The 21,795-nt window shown below is 32.4% G+C and overlaps 1 protein-coding gene across 1 annotated transcript in view; it reads right to left on the bottom strand.

The window, feature by feature from the left end:
* Positions 1-21,795, bottom strand: part of LOC126975453 (F-box/LRR-repeat protein 7) — an 86,920-nt gene that overhangs the window by 24,841 nt on the left and 40,284 nt on the right. Inside the window, exon 2 of the mRNA XM_050823365.1 lies at positions 3,930-4,154. Within this exon, the coding sequence (XP_050679322.1) occupies positions 3,930-4,145 (216 nt within the window). The 5' untranslated portion in view covers positions 4,146-4,154. The remainder of the gene's footprint in view (positions 1-3,929; positions 4,155-21,795) is intronic.

Here is a 21,795-nt window from a genome sequence, read left to right as displayed (position 1 = left end):
GAGAAAAAATGTGTAACTGGTATACCCCGTAACCGCACACACACTAACATAAAGGTGCTTCAATCGCTAATGTTACGGCGCGGAGTCCTTCTTTTTTTACTAGTCCGTGATCACATATGATTGTCAATATATTGTTAACTTATAGAATCTGTTTACTGCAGTTCAAGATCAAATTCCAGTGCGTTATGTGCCATTTTTATTGCTCAAAGATACAATTTATGGTACATGGGCAGACATCTCTCGTAACTCTCTTGGCATGAAGCTTACAATGTATGGAGGAAACTAGACATCTACTATTGCTATTGTCGTGTGGCATAAAGACGAATGAATTCTTTATTGAAGTTATACTTCTTTAGGCGTTATGAAAAAATTATGACAGTGAACAGACAGACAGTAACAGGTTGAAGTTGGTTCCTAAACTGTTCTTACATTAGCGTCATTTGTCATTTATTTTTTTGGTTTCTTCGTCCATTATTAGGGTGACAGGCAAAGGGTTCAAGCCCATACCGCCGTATTCATTATAAAATAATTAATTGTCAAAGCCATCTTTGCAAGATTTGTACAAAATTGTTTTTTATAAAAACGTAGAATAGCATTAGGAATCATTTTAATGATTTTTACTTCGATAGGCCAAAGAAGTATAAATTCTTGCGTGCGTACACAATTACACACACACACTTTTTACATCTTAAGAACACTCACAAATTGAGTTTTTGCCACCACTGAGACCAGAAATGAGAAAAGCCTTTGGAGTTCGGTTTTTCCTACTGTTGTATGGTTGCCACATGTGATTGCCTGCTGTTTTCAGTCCAGCCTCTTGGATTAAAAGATTCCAAGATTCGTAAGCAATGGTTTCTTCCGATTACAGAAACTATGCACGGATACTGTACCTATGAATAATAGCTGCAATATTTTTCTATTGTTGCACACATAAAAATCTAAGGTATAAAGGCTAACAAGGTATCAGAAATTTTATGATTTCCGGACAACTGTCGCTTAGAATAAGTTATATATATATGTGAAAATATTATAACATAACATGCCAGTGTAACAGAAGCTCCTTTTTATAAAACCGAGCGTTCCGTACGAGCGCTCTTCCGCTGAGCCAACTGTTCGACAACTCTCAGGTTGTAGCTTCAGATTCAAATTTTATAGAGGGATATCTCAAGTTAATTTCAAGTGTACCTAAAGTTGATCTCGTAGATGAAGCCACAACATGACAGTTGAACAAGACATATCAAGATTTATGAACGTGACGTTACTCGAACAGTTGGCTCAGTGTAAGAGCACTCGCACGGAACGCGAGAGGTCGCGGGTTCGAGTCCCGCAACGATCATAAATTTCGTATTCAAATTAAATTTTTCTATCTATTTTAATAAAAGTTGATTGATCCCAGTAATTAATCGCAGAAGTGAGGGTTATCACTTTAAGAATAACAAATTGTTTAGTAATAAATCTCTTTGGTTCACGGAGTTTCTGTGAAAGCAGACTTATAAATCCATGTTGTACGGAAGCCTACTATCCCTAAATCGTTAGTTGTTAGTCGGCGGGGTGCAATCTCATAATACGATTAAGGGCTGGTTTACATTAAACAAGTTAACATCTTAAGCCTTTTGTACGACCATGCAAGCATATATTCTGGAAAGTAATCCTATCTCGAAATGACACTATCCCACATGTAACTGAGGCAACTCGTGAAAAAATTTAACATAAAAATATTTTTATTTTATCTTCTTTTTATTCGTTGGTGTTAAATTAAATTAACTCTTATTTTCAAATTTAATGTTTGTTAAATTTTATAATCCTTTAGTAATTTTTTGAAAATTTTCAGTCGGATCCAATGACGTTATATACATATAGACTATGCACCTCATACAAAATCAAAAAAAATATGGCACATGCCTCAAATGACATCATAATAAGCTTCAACTGATATTTCTATACATTTCTGCGTTTACTCCAGTTTTTAAAATTTTATTGTTCAATAGGCAGCAATGTACACACTTTCAGATTCAAGTGCGTATTTTGAATTTAGAACCCGTATTGGACAGAGACATTAGTTTAGTAGCAGTTAGGTATTTTTTTAAATCCAGACGAAAAAGAGGGTTGCTTTAAGTTTGACGTTCGTCAGTCTTTCCCTATTTTCCGATCAAGTTCTATTTAGTCGGAGGTTTTTTACGTTTTTAATGAAAAATCACATTCATATTATAAAGGGGAAAGTTTGTATGTTTATTTATAGGCTTGTGTTTATATTTGTTAATTCTTTACGTTCTAAAGGGATTTGGATTTAATAAGTTAAGGTAACCTTTAATGAGAGAAACTTATACTCAAATATAATATTTTTATTTAAATATAATAATTAGTTAAACTGGTTATTTAAATGTTAAGTTAATGGTGTATGTAGTGTAAGCGGTCATCACTTTATATTTGTATGACAGCTTTTGTCAAATTTTAAATGTGGTTAAATCCAAGACACTTAAATCTATTATTGGTGAAATATAATTATGATTATTTGGTTTGTAAATTTCTTCACATCTCTCTCTCTTGCTTCCAACTGGCGCCAATTCTCTTCCATTATTATTATTCTTTGTCGTTAAGGAGTTCCATTGATCATTCATCATCATTTCCATTGATCACAATTACTTGACCATAACGACGTGACGGTAGGTGACTCAAATATCCGGATAGCATAAAAAAGATTCTGCCTAGTATCGTTAATTTGCTCCTAAGAATCGAAATCTTTCGTTACTTTGTTATGGATTCCATAAGCAGAACCTAACTAAACTATTATATATTTAAAGTCGGATAGTTCTACGACTTCGGAAGGTGTTTTCACGTATACGGATCGGACACTGATCGGACGTAGTGCAAAAGCGCTTTAACACTTTTAAGCAAAAAAAGAAATGAAATTACATAAAACATTACGAACTTATTCAAATTTAAGTGAACATACTAAACATCGCTTGTATTGTTAGACTCCATTTATTACATTCTGTGTTATTAAAAATAAATAATAGTTAAAAAAAAACTAAAAAGCACGCTTTATATAAAATTCAACTAAAAAATAGAAAATAAATTTAAATTGAAAATAGTGTAAAAAAAAATTATTTTATTGTAAAAAAAAAGCGTGGGTGTAGAAGAATTATTATTTTAATAATATCTTAAAAAGCACCCCACGCTTTTTTTACAATAAAATATATTTTTTTTACACTATTTTCAATTTAAATTTATTTTCTATTTTTTAGTTGAATTTTATAGAAAGCGTGCTTTTTACTTTTTTTTAACTATTATTTATTTTTCATTTTTTAGTCAAATTAGTGTAATGTCATCGGTCCTCGATAAATCTACAAAGTTTGAACGAAATCTAGCCGTTTCAAGTGGGTCAAAATCGCGCCCAAAGAAGTCGGTTACAAACATACAAACATACAGGTGAAGCTAATATAAAGCGTATAATAACAATTATCCTCCTCTATAATAGGGACATTATACAAATTAAAGAGTTGTCTTACCGAGTGACGTATGGTTCGTAAATCTTGGAATAATAATAATAATATTGACACTTTTTACACAAATTATCTTGCCCTAAGTTAAGCATATAATATAGCCTGTGTTATGGGTTACAAGACAACGATATATTTAATACAATATACTTACTGAAACATACAAATATTCATATAAACATTATGTATGTATTAGGTATGTCTTGGTTTACAACCTGAGAGTTGAAAAAGACATTCATAAATTTTGGTTATAAATTTAATTTGTATAATTAATCTCAGAAGTAAGGGAGATCACTTTAAAAATAAAAAAATGTTTAGAATAGGGACATTATGGAACATGAGGTACACTTGCTACCTTAGTGCTTGAAAGAAATCTCTGGAAAATGCAACTAAAGCAACGTCACATCTGATAACAAACTGCAAACTCACTTCTAAATACGACAAAATTCTGAGCCACAGAGCATCAGACAGGGTGTTATCTCTTCGTCTTCTCGGAGGGCCGCAGTCTGCTAGCGTGTGGTAGCCCTGATCGAGGCTCAACTCGCTCAGGTCTGCGGCGAGAGTTAGGGCTGGCTCCGGAGGTGGAGGTGGTCGACGCCGAGCTCCCCCACACAGCCCTGGGGCTGAACAACCACCACTTGACATGATGGTCACCTGAAAATAAATAAATAGGTGGCGTTAGAGATAACAGTCACGAACTCTTATTACTTGAGATATTCAATATTTAAGTCGCATAGTGACAGGCTCAAACTATGTGATTGAGATCGTATCGCGGTTATTGTTATACTTTTGTTATATGTAACCTCTCATATCAAATACTTGCACTTAGCGCTATACATATATATATATATATATAGTAGGACATGGCGGTCTTTTTTTTTTTATGAAAATACGGGACGAGACGAGCAGGGCGTTCAGATGATCGTAATTGATACGACCTGCCCATTACAATGCAGTGCCGCTCAGGATTCTTGAAAAGTCCAAAAATTTTGAGCGGCACTAAAATTGCGCTCATCACCTTGAGACATAAGATGTTAAGTCTCGTTTGCCCAGTAATTTCACTAGCTACGGCGCCCTTCAGACCGAAACACAGCAATGTTTACACATTACTGCTTCACGGCAGAATTAGGCGCCGTTGTGGTACCCATAATCTAGCCAGCATCATGCGGTCTTGGACGGATAGGGTTATATAAATTTAACGCATAACAATTTAAAAAACTGTGAGTACAATATCGCTAAGAAATGTTACGTATTGGCTTAAAATATTTCGATCTGAAGATGATATTGAATGCCATTTAATAATCACGGACGAGTGAAAAAAGAAGGACTCCGCGCCGTGATATTAGCAAGTGAAGCGTCGTTATGATAGTGTGCGTGCGGTTACGTGGGATACTAGTTACACAATTTTTTCTCCCTTAAATAATCATATATGGCCACAATTACTTATACAGTATCGTTTTTACACTTTTTTACAACGCACGACGGCATTTTTAAAATATTTTATTGAGACGCAAACTGATCTGTCACAGACGATGACAATTCTCATAATGGCCGCCTATCGGCCCGTAGTAGTGTAAGTGTGTGCGTGGGGGCTATGTATTTACACGTTAATGGGCTTGTTTTGCTACACTGCAATGTAAGGTGACACGGAGTCCTTATTTTTTACAGGTTCGTGGTAATAATGAGTTAATAAGGTTTAACTTTTGTGAATCCCAACCGACGATGTTCTACGACGTCAATCGAAAAAAGTTCTGTAAGTATTCGGGAATAATCATAATATAATAATCGTTGTTTGTAGTACCACAATCTAAGACTAATCTGGGTCAAAACGCAACTATTTCTAGGCTCTGTAGGTCATATAACTCACTGGCCAATTCGCAGAACATTGATTTATTCATTCCGCTTGCTCAATATAAAAAGAAAATACTTAACTTACACACGTGACTTAGAAACCTTGTTTTCATATTTCATTTTTATTTTAAGAATATCTATAGATTTTGGATTTTAAATTGTTAGAATTACTGTCTCATAAACGTAGTAAAAATTATGTATGCTGTGGTAGCTTATAAGTGAATTAATAACTCTTATTAGTAAATTGTTAGTTGCCCAAATATATAAATAAATAATGTAGTCTAAAGCCATCGTAAATGTGTAATCATACAAAAATGAAAAAAAACGGATATTTGAATGATCTTATAATATTATGTGGTACAAAATGATTAGGATTAATATCGTGTTTGTGCAAACATTTTTAACATTACCACTTCATAATTGCCAATTTTTTTAAGTATTAAAATGGATATAGTATGTTATCCTTAAGAGATAGACATATGCCATCAACGACTTTTCTGTAGACCTATATAAGATACACAATTCCACCATACATCATTTCGTTATATCTCAAAGGGTATAGATAATGTTTTCGTTGAAGGAACTCAGACGGCTAATTTTAATCCGACACAATAAATATCGTTGATTTATACAAAAAGTTACACAAAACCATATGAAATTATATACCAAAACCTTCCCCAAGAACCACGCTATCCGTTGGTGAAAAGAGCATGAAAATTGGTGCATGAAAGTTTGAGTTTATCGCGAACAGACAGACAGACAGACGCGGCGGATGACTCTGTTTTATAATATGTCGTGATGTAGCTACCTACAGTTTTTAGTTTGTTACGATTTTATTAGTACTTACATAGTTTTGTTGAATTTTGCTTAAATAAATAACAGCTAATAATATTAATTTGTAAGCTCCATAAATTTATTAATAAACTTCATGTTTACAAAAGATGGATTTATTCTTTAATAACAAGAAATGGCGCTTTTATTGGTTTGGTAACTATGATACTATAGAGATTTGGTAGTTTAGTAGTTTTAGAAGTTCAAAAAAACATGAATTGAAATAAGTAGAAAATTATTTTAACACGAAACCCTTCTGTAGCGATAAAAAGTCCACTTAATTAAAATACCTAATTTAAAAGATTCTCAGCAGAATTATAAATCTATACTTAAAAAATTCATAATTTACAATTTCTTATTTGCATGTTTATTAGATTATCATCATGCAAATAGTAAAACATTATATCAATAAAATTTTATTAAATATTTATCTAATTAATATCGAGCATTTCAACAAATTACTTTACATATTTTAATAAATCCATTACATAATATCAATAAATATTAAAAATAAATCAAATATCTATAAACAGAGAATAAAACAAAATATTACGTACTGTTTAAATCTATCAGAAAATTCTTGTAATATCTATATATATATAAAAATGAATTGCTGTTCGTTAGTCTCGCTCAAACTCGAGAACGGCTGGACCGATTTGGCTTATTTTGGTGTTGAATTATTTGTGGAAGTCCATGGATTGTTTAAAATGTGAATAAATATGAAAATTCTCGGAAAAAAATTAATTAAAAAAAAATATTTTTCCTTTGATGTGTCCCCCGTCGTTCAGAAATCAAATTGAAACAATAATTTAAAATATATAACTAATTAGATTTTATATATCTTTCATTCTAAATGATACTAAGCACTTCTTGGCCAACATTCGGAAATATAACAGCTGTTTCCCGATGACATCTATTTTGCACACCCGTAAATGATTAGCCTAGATAATTATAAAATAACTATATAACCTAAATATTATATAGTCTGAGAATCGGTCGTCATCTATTTTTATACCCCAAAAATTTTAATTACTAATTTTCTTATTACTTTATATGGCAATACAACGTTTGCTGGGTCAACTAGTTCAATAATATATTATTATTATTATTTTATATATTTAACAACAACAACAACAACAACAACAACAATAATAATAATAATAATAATAATAATAATAATAATAATAATAATAATAATAATAATAATAATAATAATAATAATAATAATAATAATAATAATAATAATAATAATAATAATAATAATAATGCAATATTGACACACTTTACACAAATTACCTTGCCCCTAACTAGGCGTAGCCTGTACTATGAGTACAAGACAACGATATATTTAATACAATATACTTACTTAAACTTACATAAATACTTATAAACATCCATTACTCGGAAACAAACATTCATACTCATCATATAAATATTTGCACTTATCGGGATTCGAACCGACCTCTAGGTCAGTTTGCAGTGTCACTAACCACTGGGCTATGTGAGTCATCAATAAAATAGATAAATAAAAATAATATCATTCGTTATATAATGTTAGTAGGTAATATTTAAAAATCAACCGTAAGCACGATTCATGCAATTGAATCGAAGTGTCGGCTTCAAATCTATACTAATAATATTATAAAGCTGCAGTGTTTGTTTGTTTGTTTGTTTGTTTGTTTGAACGCGCTAATCTCTGGTACTACTGGTCCGATTTGAATGATTCTTTCAGTGTTGGGTAGTCCATTTATCGAGGAAGGCTATAGGCTATGTTTTTATTTTCAAAATTAGGGATCCGTAATAAAATTGCTATTTTGTAACACAAGGTGTAAAATCGAAAACCTATTTTTGCGTGCGCTGCAAAAACTATTGACAATAGAACAAAATGATGTACAATATATATATAGGCAATATTTTATTACTTATAAAACTATCGCGTGAATTATACTTTATATAGCAAAACAACGTTTGCCGAGTCAGCTAGTTATTAATAAAATTTATATTGTGAGTACCCTTCATAATAATTACGAGTTTAAAAACAATGTTGAAAATCGACACACTCATGATTATGGTCATTAATAATAATTATGTCACAGCACTATCGCGTAAAAAAAAAAAAAAAAAAAAACTGAATGATGAAACAAAAACAAAAAATACGGGTTGCACTCCGAGAGTGCCGGCAGAAGTGAGAACTTGAACATTAACGTTGTGCATTTTTGAATATTTTAGAAATGGTAAGAGAATAATTTGGCACGAATTATCTATCAGTATCAAAGTACTAGCATTTATGTAGTTATATATAATACTGACAAATTTATGCTACATAAAAAATTTAACACTTCAAAACTATTTCAATTATTTTACATTAAAATGTTTATCTCTCAGAAATATCAACTTGCATCCATAATAATAAACTGTAAAAATATTTCACAGCTGAGATTCGGTCTCTCGAGCTCGCGGTGTTTCGGCTTCGCAATCACAATGATTCAATGACTGGTCCAATGACCGTAATATGATGATTAAGTTGAAATAGCTGAACTATAACTTGTTAGAAGAAAAATTAGACAGAAGATTACGCTAAATCGTTCATCCATAATTTCAACGAGTGTCTTACGAATTTTCGATCAGGGCACATGTCCTGACGCGAGTTTAACACTTTATACCCATCTTAAGAAAATATTAAATAGAAAATATTAATTTAAAATATTTCAGCTGATTCCATTAATAAAGAAACTATTACAATGGTACAAGACACCATCTATGTTTGATGATGAAAAGACCATAGCCAACACCATAGAAAAAAGAAATTCAGAATCTCTGCCTACTTAATCAGGAAAACATGATTGTGTGCTTAAATAATATATACGTTTAAAAAGAGTCTCTTGCTGTTAGATCACCGATAAAAACAGGCCAGGAATATTAGTTTGGAGTGCGTGACAAGCTACTCCTTACACTATATAGTATAGTATATAGTATAGGTATAGCCTATCTAGAAGTAAAATAAAATTAAGTTTGTATTCAAATTAAAATATTTTTATTCAAAATAGGATTCAAAATCACTTATTGAATGTCAAAAACTACCACCCATTCAAAAGAGACTGCCTCTGAACCTGAGAAGGATGGGCGCAAGAAACTCAGCGGGTTTTTTTTTTAATATAAAAATATGGATTACAATGTGATATCGTACAATAAACATTTATAATTAATTATGCTATTGTATGTAATGTTTATTCATTTTATTAAATCAATATTATGTAGGTTAACCATATAATTGACAGAGCGTGATTTGAAAGCTAGCACCTAACATGAAATTTCCACGAGTTCCAAGGCTCGACATATCATAAATCTGTCGACCAGATAATTAATTCGCCATTCAACTTATATCAAAGTTTTACACACGTAATTGCTGGTTTCGCCGTGTGAACCTATTGACCTTATTTCGCAGTAAAATCAAACAATTGGTTATAAATTTGTTGATGACGCTAGAACATTTGGAAATCGCAGATTAAATTGAGAAATTTAATGCTAATTGAAGCCCCCACGTTAAAGTTACGCTTAGGCCGGCTCTACACTTGCCTGTGAGACGCGGTCACAGTTATCAGTTGCGATCCAAGTGTGAAAAATTCGCGACAATTTTTTAACAACTTTTTACATAACACCAATCAATTATTAATTAATAACTTTCTTTATTGAAGCGGTGTATAAACAAGTGGTCGTGTCACGAGAGTCGGGTGATGTTCAGTGGTCACCACCGAGGAATCACAGTGGCGCTGCCAATGTCTTATCGTCCATAAAACATAGCGCATGGAATCTCTAATTAAAATTATTAAAAATTATGAAACATTTAATCATGAATTAAATTATTATAACAGAATTCATTCAGCATAACTAAAAGAATCAGTTGTAATCATTTTTTGAAATAATGTCTATTAAATTCATTATTACAGTTATGGTTCAAAAGGTTTGAAAACCACAATACGTATTTTTTTATAAATGCAATTCCGTTTCAAATTGTAGCAATTTTTTCAACCGCTCGGGAAGTTCGATACAAGAAACCCACTAGAATACAGAAATTTAACGAAACATAAATTATTTATCTAAATCAAATGTCTTTCGTAAACTTAGTGTGTAGGCGTGTTTGGTGTTAATTAACATTTTATTAACAAATTTAAATTTTAAAACAAGCAATAATAATTATGTCCATATTATCTCTGTTTTAAAATGTTACTCACGTGTCCGTTTTGGAGGTTATAAATAATCTAGTTTTAGTAATGGTTAACGGAAGTATAAATTGCTTTCTAAAACTATCGATATCTTAGGACAGTGTCTCCATAAAAAGAATACTTTTAGAACTGGCTAATCTAAAGTAATTTGCATTGCTATGGTAGTAAATGAGTATTGAGAAAACTTTTTAATCGACTTCAAAAAAGGAGGAGCTTCTGCATTTGTCGGTATGTTCTTTTATTTACTTTTTTTTTCATACATGGCTGAATAAAGATAAGAAAAATAAATTTAAACGTACACTGCCAATCGCCACACTACATTCCTGTATTTCCCGTTCTTGTTTATTATGTTCTGTAGATATTTCTAATTTCCAGCTTTAATTATTTATTTTTTGACAAAATAAAAAGTCCTAGGTTATATTGTTTATTTTAGTTTTGTAAAAATCAATCTATGAAGATACAGATAAATCACTATTAGTGTTTAAATAAACATTATCTTTATTTTATTTGTATTAGCTAATAGTCATTAATTTTGAAGACATTATTTACTTATATACATACGGCCTTACAAATATACTTGGTATAAAGTTATAACTGAGCATAAACAAAGAATATGCAAAATGTTAACAATATCGTTGACAACACTGTCAATACAATGATAATTCTGAAGTTTTCTGAATGACAAGCAGTCTTGCAAATAAACGCGGGAAACGTTATATGTCCGAATAAACCAATCATAAGCAAAATGTCTATTTGTAAACATTTTGCATATTCTTGGTTTATGCTTAGTTATAATTTTATGCCAATTTTATTTGTAAGGACGTTAACATGTAGATTAATTTATACCTTTTTACTTTATCAAGTTTCGCTTTTTTGTGATTATTTAGTTTTAATAAAAAGGCATAAAAGGCATTTATTTTCTCAAAATTGATTCCTTTAGAATTCTTTTTGATGTCATTTCTTATACTACTAGATACTACTACCGCTTCGGAAACAAATGGCGCTCTGAGAGAGAAGAAGCGGCGCAAGAAACTCTCCCAGCATTCTTTTTTTTGCGCTCTTTTCAATAAAAATATACAATATTGTACAGTTGCTATAAAATAATCACAATCTAGTCCCAGGCTGTCGGCTCATTTAGATATTCAGCAGTGGAGTAATAGGATTTACGACAGAGCCATTTTTTTATAAAACATTTAAATTTATTTATAGATAATGCCTGAACAGTGGCTGGGACTTTATTGTAGAAGTGTATACATTTACCCTTAAAGCTATTATGTATCTTATGAAGCCTACTAGAATTAGTTACAAGCAATCCCTTATTTCTAGTGTTATAATAATGAAAATCACTATTAAGAGCAAAAAGGTGACGATTTTTGTGAACATATATTAAATTTTCATAAATGTACTGACAATAAACAGTCATAATATTTATTTCTTTAAATTTTTCTTTGAGAGACTTTTTCTTTAATATAACCTCTTTACGCCTGAAATACAGGATTACCTAGTTCAGGCACAGTGTTAACTAGCGTTTAAGTAAAACTTGTATTATTATTCTTATTTTCTATTCTAATAATCTCTTAGTAAATAAATAAAAAAATTGAAAAAAAAATCGATTTGTGTAGACCATTACGAGTTCGGCTATCCGAAATAAAACAGTTTTATTCTCTACTTTAATACTTTCTGTTGTATTTACCAGTGAGAGGCTCCTTTGCACAGGGTGCCGGCTAGATTATGGCTACTTCAACGGTGCCTATATCTGCCGTGAAGCAGTAATGTGTAAACATTACTGTGTGTCGGTCTGCAGGGCGCCGTAGCTAGTGAAATTACTGGGCAATTAATAATACCTATCATCTTATACTCAAGGTGACGAGCGCAGTTGTAGTGTCCCCAGAATTTTCTTTTGGTCTTTTGTCTTGATCTTTCAAGAATCCTGATCGACACTGCATTATAATGGGCAGGGTATCCAATTACCATCAGCTGAACGTCCTGCTCGCCTCGACCCTTATTTTCATAAAAAAAAAGTCATTATTACATACATGATTTGCTAGTATCAATCTCTATTCTGTGGTTATACATATAAAATAAGAAAAGACTTCTCCCTATATCACATTTTTAAAACAGGTTAAATCTGGAAGACTTCGTTAAAAAAAAACTAAAATTGCTTTATAAGCAGCAGAGCCCTGAAGTAACAAACACATAAATAATTCAAAACACTTGAAAATAGACCAACAACAATATATAAGAATATTCAAGAGATTATCACTCAAGCTGAATGAATCTTTAAAAGTATGTAGAGGTTAATGTATAAATAACCTCCTCTTTTTTTGAAGTCGGTTAAAAATGGAACCGAAACATGGAATCTGTACTTATATTAATTGATAGTTAGCTCCTCGACCAGTCAGAATCAGTTTACTAAAAAAACAGAATTCAAATCAAATGTAATTGTGTGTTTAATTTTATTCAAAGTCAAAGGCATAAAAATCTTTATTCACTGTAAAAAATTTATAAGTTATTTAGTGCAAGTCAGGATGAAGTACAAAAGTTACAATAGCATTCAAATGAGTATAACAATATTCATTAACAAAATTTAGAACATAAATTCCAACTATCTTTATCATTCAAATAATCTTTCACATTATAATAGGCCTTAGATGTTAATTAAATTTTTACGATACATTTAATTTTTTTAATAGGTAATATTTTAATATCATTTGGGAGTTGAATCCTAGAAGTGAGGGTTATCACATTAAAAACATAACAAGTAATAACACTCATACCATTTTAATATATAAAGCCTAAAACGACTAGGCTTAATAACACAGTCCCGTTTAGTTTCGATTCTAGCAATACTGACACGTGATAAAATAACCTCTCTATTCATGAGTTAATAAAACTTTAATTACCCACTAAAAATCATTATTTATCGCCCGTTTGCACTTCACCGCAGCATGGCCTTAAAACCAAAGTTATTATTACATAGGTATTCAAGAGAGTCGAGACTTCTTATTAACACAATACAAAATAATCTATGATCGCAAACTATCAGACGACTCAGATTTATTACGCAAAAAATTGAGCCAATTAAAATCTGTAAAGTGTTGGTCGGTAATTTTAACAACGTCTCGCCGAAAGCTCTTTGTGTGTGATTGTGTAGTGTGATTTACCCGACTTCGCTTACGTTTATTTGGTGCAGGAAACTTTTAAGAAAAAAAAAATAACAAAAAACAACTGACTTCAAAAACACTGTTCCAAGACAATAGATATAATGTGCACTAAAAAGTATAAAAATAAATGCGTATTTTTATACAATATGATTCTAGTTACGATTATTGTAGTTTTTGGAATCGGTGTCCTTCCGCCGCGACCCGCTCTCGCCTCTCACCTCCTCACGACTCAAGCACATCTCACCTATAACTATGTATGTAGTTACAAGCCTGTCTTGGATGAAACCGACTCCAAAAATTACAATAATCGTAACTAGATTTAGATTGTATAAAAATACGCAATTATTTTTTACTTTTTAGTGCATATTATATCTATTGTTTTGGAATAGTGTTTTTGAAGTCGGTTGTTTTGTTGTTAATTTTTTTTTTTATTTTTTAGTGAATTTGAAGTACACTAAGTAACAACTTGTCTAAATTTGTGCAGATATACTAAATTTTTCAATGCAGCAATGAACGTAAGCGCTTAATTGAAGAGTTCCGTTACTTTGTCATGGATTCCGTAATCAGAACCTAACCAAACTCTTTAAAGTATATCCTTTCCAATAAAAAAAGAATCATCGAAATCGGTTGGCGCGATACTGAGTTATTCGTAAATTTATCATCCAATTTGCTATACGTATGTATAGCAAATTTAAGACTTTTATGATTTTTCTCATGGATGCCATTGTCAGATCTGGACCAAATTAATTATGTATCTATCAGTCGAAAGTTTTGAGGTAACAAACATAAAAAAAACATACCGACGAATTTAGAACCTCCTCCTTTTTTGAAGTCGGTTAACAAGTTTCTAATAATTGACGGCTTTTTATAGTCGAGTTATGTAAAAATACAAAATGGAAAAATATATATATGATGTCGAAGATATCTGGTCAAATCAGCCAGCTTATCGTATCTAAAACCGGCTGTTAATGACTAAAGAACAATTAGCCAATCCGTTAAACGTAACATTCATTAGATAGTTCTTTACTCTTATTAGTTAGTTTAGTTCATTCAGCAATACAATATATTTAAAATACACAATGTTTATATCACAACATTACAAAATACAAATTCAATTTATTTTATTGTATACTAGCTGACCCGGCAAACGTTGTTTTGCCATATAAAGTATAATTCAGGCGATAGTTTTATAAGTAATAAAATATTGCCTATATTATAGCCTGTATATCATTTTGTTCTATTGTCAATAGTTTTTGCAGCGCACGCAAAAATAGGTTTTCGATTTTACACCTTGTGTTACAAAATTGCAATTTTATTACGGATCCCTAATTTTGAAAAAAAAACATAGCCTACAGCCTTCCTCGATAAATGGACTACCCAACACTGAAAGAATCATTCAAATCGGACCAGTAGTACCAGAGATTAGCGCGTTCAAACAAACAAACATACACTGCAGCTTTATAATATTAGTATAGATTTTTTAATAAGAGTACCATTGAAAAAAATACACAACTTATTTTATATCGATGAATTTGTAAGGTATGCTTGGCTATGTTACATAAGGTTTAATGAAAAATAATAAATTAATTCGCTCGTTATTCGCTGTTTGAGTTGATAACACCGTCTCACATTTTCTTTTGCTTTTACGAAAATTAGAAATAGGGTCACTGGCAGAAGACGAGGAGGCCTTACGCTGATAAGTCATTGTTGCGTTGAAGTGCGCTGTGCAATATTTTTTTATTAAAGTGAAAACTTATATAGACGCACTGAACACGTCATTTTGTGGGTATGGGCCGTCCCGCTCAGCTATTAATCTCACTCTCTCTCTTTTTTACTCAACATTCATAGCTACAATGTAGAAAAGCGATTTTTGTATCAGTGTATGTCTTCATTTAGGCGCATCCGCAAGTTTTCTTTTGCTGTTTTAAGACCGTCACCTTTAATCCTATACATATTTGGTTGAAGTTTAATATTTTGACTTAATGGTGCTTAACAAAGACATTTAAAGAGAAGAGGCAGTCGGCATTTAGACACCGAACGCGCAACGCGAGACAAAAAGCGACAGAAATGCCGAATTGGGACGTTTTATGGTGTAAAGATCGAACAGTACAAAGAGGATGTAAATACTACGTAATAAGAGGCGGGGCTGCCTAGGTAAAAATTGAAATTTAGTTTAATAATAATAATATTGACACACTTTTTACACAAATTATCTTGCCCCAAATTAAGCATATATAGCCTGTGTTATGGGTTACTAGACAATGATATATTTAATACAATATACTTACTTAAACATACATTAATTAATATAAACATACATAAATACATTTAAACATCCATGACTCGGAAACAAACATTCATATTCATCATATAAATGCTTGCACCTACCGGGATTCGAACCCGGGACCTCTAGCTTAATAGGTAGGACCCTCGGCTATACAGGTCGTCAGTTTAGTATGAAACGTGCAGTCATTTGACATAGGTTTGAAATAGAAGTCATTACAGGATGGCGATTGGCGACGCTTTATAATCCGGCTATGTTTGAAAGCGAACAGTTCCTTAAAACGTAGTGAATCTCGGCTATCTCCGTTCTATACAAGATTATAGCCGTCGTCTGTCAATATATCAATGACTGTACGTTTCATACAATCGAGTGAATCGCTTTTTTCTTTTAGTTAGTTTCGCTAGGCTGGAGCAGTAGCTCAAACCAAAGCTCACTGTGACATTGCCTATCAATGAATACGATTGTCTTAGTTTACTTAATAAAAAATATTTTTACTTATGTTACAGTGTATAATACTACCAAATCATGAGAGTTGCTGCTACTGGGCATTTACACAACAGAATTATCATAGAACTTAGTCGTATAATATATAGTTCTATTATAACTCTCGTAGCAGGAAGCGATTTCATTGGTGGTTACTTTTGATTGTGTCATGTACGCCACACCCATATTCCCGTAAAAATTGGTTAAAGCAGACTTCAGAATAGTTTGTAGTGTCGGTTTATTCTCTTTAAATATCTCTAGTGCTTAAATAAACTCGTCTCAGTCTAGGTCGCGCTAGTTCAAAAGCCGCATTCGTGTGTCGTTTGCAGTATTCGACGCCCACTACTGGTTATTTATGATACCTCTCATCGATTCAAATCTAAGTTATTATCAAGCCATCATTGTATATCAAACAATGATCAATTGACGCTATCAAATATTGAAGTTTATATTCAACATATATTTTCTATACTACACCTTCTTGAATAGTGCCTTTAACAACTGGATAGAAACCTTTTCGTACAAATCTACGCCCAGAAAATTTGCATGGAGATCAATTCCTAACGTGGTTGAGCAGTAAGCAAAAATTTATGGAACTCCATGTCTATCATGTTCATGTTATTTATTGCTGACTCTCATTGAAATCTGAGCAATAAGGTTCAAGAAGTAACATAGCCTTAAGCAACATGTATGCGATAATTATGTTAATTTAACTGAGCACTTACTTGAAATACGACACCCTTTTTAAGTTTCGATATGCTGTTATTCGTACAGTTTTTTCACTGAACACTTTGTTATTGCGTGACGTTGTATTCAAAGCGCGGTCGAAACACAACTGAACGAAAACCCTGCTTAATACACGCGAAGGCAGAGTTTTGCTTTAGACAATTTTTGAATGTTATTGTGAGTGTCTTTGTTTATTGTACGTCAATGATTATTATTTTGTTATATTATTAAGTAATGGAGTTGTTGAACTTGATTTTCCTCCAAAATCATATTGAAGTGAAACTTTGCACTCTTCAAAATGAATATTTTAAATACTTTACTTTACTTTAGGTAACTGTACGGTGAAATTCGAGCGTGATTTTTGACCCCTTCAAAACGTCAGATAATTCATTTGAAATTATGCACACTTACTAAGTACGATTGGACTCTCAATAACTGATAGAGTCTGTCCCACATACTTATCAGGATCTTCAGAATTTGGGATTTTTTATATCCAATACCCGGTATTGTCCTTGTGCCGAAAACCATGGCGTGTGCGCACACCAAAAAGGCGATTATTCGTTGCTACGAAATTATCATTTTAAGACAAGCAAAAATAATATATATATATATATATATATATAATTTAAGGAGTAATGATTTAATTGATTATATTTAATGTTTTTTAAGTATGCGTGTATTTAAGTTTCTTTAACTATATTTAATACTTAATATCTAAGCTTTAATATTTTATTTTTTAACAATTAAGCCGAGGATTTTTGGACAGCCCTAGCACAGGCTTAGGTCTAATTGGGCTGCCAGTTGCAATCACCAGCCTTAAGATTTAGTCTAATGCTTTGGTCTATAAATTATGGTGTAAATGGTGTTCACTTTTTTAAGTCCTTAAATAAATAAATAAATTAAAAATAAAATAAATATGTCTAGGACGCTTCATGAGCGAATGACTCACATCTTTATTTTCAAAGGGGGAAAACATGGGCTTCAACCAGTATACTAGAGGCTCTAGTTATCTTTTTGAGTTGAGGGTGTGCTCTAAAAGTACTGTCAAGTCTTTAGAAACTGATAGTGCATTGGAAGCTCAATGCAATAAGTTGCGTACAGATTAGTGAAACGTAACATGAAATGTATCATGCAATAAAAGAATTCGCCGTATACACCGCTGCAATCGCAAAAGAAAGATAACATTGTAACAATTTCTCATAGTTTGTGCGTTCGTCTTCTGCGTGCGAAACATTAAATGCCGCGCGCGGAGCAACCCGTGATTTGTCGGTTTTTCGAACGAATATAAAAGCGCACGTTCGCGGCTGAATGGCGGAAACTGACGTTTTTTTTATTTATGGAAAAGTAAGACAAACGAGCGTACGGATCATCTGGTGTTAAGTGATCACCGTCGCCCACATTCTCTTGCAACACCAGAGGAATCACAGGAGCGTTGCCGGCCTTTAAGGAAGGTGTACGCGCTTTTTTTGAAGGTACCCATGTCGTATCATCCGTACGTGTGTACGTGGAAGAAAGCTCCTTGAAAACCGCACTGTGGAGGACCGCCACACATCCAGATGGTGGGGATGATATCCTAACTTGTGGCGTGTCGTGCGAAGGTGGAATTCGGCGGCAGGCATCAGGTTAAACAGTTCTTCGGAACACTTCCCGTGATAAATGCGGTAGCGGACACACAATGAAGCGATGTCTCTACGCAACGCCAAGTGATCCAGCCGTTCACAGAAACGAACACGGGAGGTTCGCAGTGAATGCTCGGTATGAGCGCGCTATGCTTCCACGCTTGGAGCGAACATGCAATGAAAGGTAGAATGATTCATTTCATGCTACATTTCACCAGTCTGTACGCACCTTAAGGTTCATAAAATTTTTGATTATCTCTCCCAGCCATTGGTTTCCTTAAACTAGTAGTTATTTGCGTTTGAGTAAATGTAACAAAAATCTTGTCGACGAGACTGACAGTATCGTTACCTCATTACGATTGTTAACGCAAATATGTAAGAGGTGCGCCAAGGCTTGGCGTGGGTTTAGTGAATGTTGGCGCCAATTTGAACCTATAATGGTTATTAAATATACGCATAAAGTATACCGAATGACTCATTTATAATAAGCATGACATAGATTGTGTTGATAATAGCCCAGTAGCTTAACTCACGTGTAAAGTTCAATTATCTCTGAAGGAGTATGGTGAACAAATAGATGTTTCGGTCAGATAAATGTATGAATCTCCGCATCATTGAGTCGACCGCAAATAAGGTAAAACTCTTCGAGTTCTGGGGATCCGATGTTCTGTAAACGGTTTAGTTTCCTAAGCCTGTATTCATAACGATTCTCATTCATCTTTTGAGGAATTAGTGATAGACTTTTGATAGCTTTGTAAAAACTTCGTGAAACTGAGAGTGTGTTTACGCGTATGTTATTAATTAAGACATTCAATGTTAGGAGACTTTAAATCCTGATCTGACAAGACACCGAAGCGTAAATACGTAAACGTAATAACAGTTCTCTTTCAATAATGTATTTTTCATTGCCAATGGTCGTTTTAATAACACAATTCGGATGTTCATTGGTTATTTTAACGATAACGACACTTAATATTGTATTTAAATGAACTTTTACCATATTTGTAATACATCATTGATCAACTTAATCATAAAGGTGTTTTTAATTATTGATATAAACACCAAAGCATCGATAATTGTTTAAATAAATGCATTATGTTGCTCGATTAAGTAAGTTGGATTAAAGTAACTGAAAACGGGCTGATTATATTAAGTTCATGAGACTTGACAACTTATGTCTCAAGGTGACGAGCGGAGTTGTAGTGCCACTTAGAATTTTTGGGTTTTTCAATAATCCTGAGCGGCACTGCATTGTAATGGGCAAGGCGTATACAAGGCAATAACCATCAGCTGAACGTTTTGCTCGTCTCGTCCCTTATTTTCATAAAAAAGAGTGTTTATTATTAGGCTAAGAGAAGATTCATGGCTCTCAGTAATTCATACGTCTTTGTGTCGTTTGGTCTCTATTATATTCTAGCTAACCTGGCAAACGTTGTTTTGCCATATAAATTATATATGTGAACCTTCCTTGAGCGAATCTATTACAAAGATTTCATTGAGATCGGTCGAATAGTTTAGGAGTTATTAAGGAACATACAAACATACATTCTCTTTTATATATATATATATATATATATATATATATATATATATATATATATATATATATATATATATATATATATATATATATATATATATATATATGGTACCCTTGACATGTGGCGTGGAGAAGGTACATTACTACGCTCAAAAATGATAATGGAAACCGTAACTATAAAGTTATGCACATCATAGTAGTATTAATGGCGTTTTAAAGCTCATATAAGAGCAGTAGAAGAATTTCTTGCACCGTACAGTCTATCTTAAAGTGCCATTGTTTTTTCAGAGCGGTGATAACTTAGTATGGTAGTGATTTAACTGACGAAGGTCAAAAAGGTATTCTTAAAGAATAAAGGATTGTGTGGTTTTATGAAACCATGGTAAAAGTAAAACTTTTATTCACATTATAGACATTTTACTAAAAATTTTTGGAACAATATTCCATTAAGGGTATAAAAATCGCTTTATCAACCTTAATTTTATACTTGGAAAATTGGAATGATAATGGGAAATAATACAAGTAGACTAAGTCTCCAACTAATATTTTTATTCAACTCTGTGTCTTAGCCCTGGTCAAAAATATTGAATAAAGTTTCATTTTAATAAATAACAACATTTACATTAAACACTGACAAAAACAAACAAAATAGCGTGGAGCTCAAATGAGTAATAGTCGATAAACTACACGGTCAGCTCCTGCGAACTATAGGCGCGGCCAGACCGTCACGCGACATGCAACACACAAACGAAAAAGTTTGAGACGATGTAATAAAAGCTACACTTTAATAAATTTTGAGGCACATTTTGTGCAGTCGGGGTCGACGTTCCTATTCAACTCAAACATGATTTAATTATTATTATTTTTATTTGCACTTGCTGCAGATTCTTGCTTTAAACTCTTGAGTTGATACTGTATCAAATAAAGCAGTGGACACACCACAACAGAAGTAAGAACTTTATCAAGTTGCAGTTAATTATATAAAATGTAAAAACTTTTTTTATTCTATTTGTATAATGTCATAATATTTACATTAAATATATTTATAATTGTGCATAAATTACTCTGGTAAAACTTTACATGAACGGGCCTTCATAGCGTGACAGCGCAGTCTGTGCAATAAAAAAATAAAGCGTACGCCATGCAGTTCGAATCTAGATACTCTCACGAACACACACATATATACAAACAACGTAATACAACAACATGTAAGTTGAACTATTTAATACTTAAATTTTATGTACATTAAAATGATAATGCAAGGAAAGGTTATATATTAATAAAATATTTTATTGGTTATAAAATTTATTTTATTGTTAGTTACAGTTGATATGTACATTAGAATTTTGTGTATATACATTATGATTATCATTATTTAATCCTATTAAAGTAACAATTGGTTAGAGTGAGAGAGGAGAAGCCATACCGCTGCCATATGCGTGAGAGAAAGGGAAGCCAGACAGGCTGGCGCCGTTACGCGTTACGTTACGGGGTGGTTTACGAATAAAAAGATCTGATAAGCGTAACCTATAACGCTTTTTCATTTCGTAACGATATCACCCATTTCACTCTGA

Source organism: Leptidea sinapis, chromosome 36 (genome assembly GCF_905404315.1).
Source record: "Leptidea sinapis chromosome 36, ilLepSina1.1, whole genome shotgun sequence".
In the NCBI taxonomy this organism is placed as follows: Eukaryota; Metazoa; Arthropoda; class Insecta; order Lepidoptera; family Pieridae; genus Leptidea; species Leptidea sinapis.
Note: the sequence above shows the minus strand (reverse complement) of the source record. Positions and strands in the feature narration are given on the sequence as shown.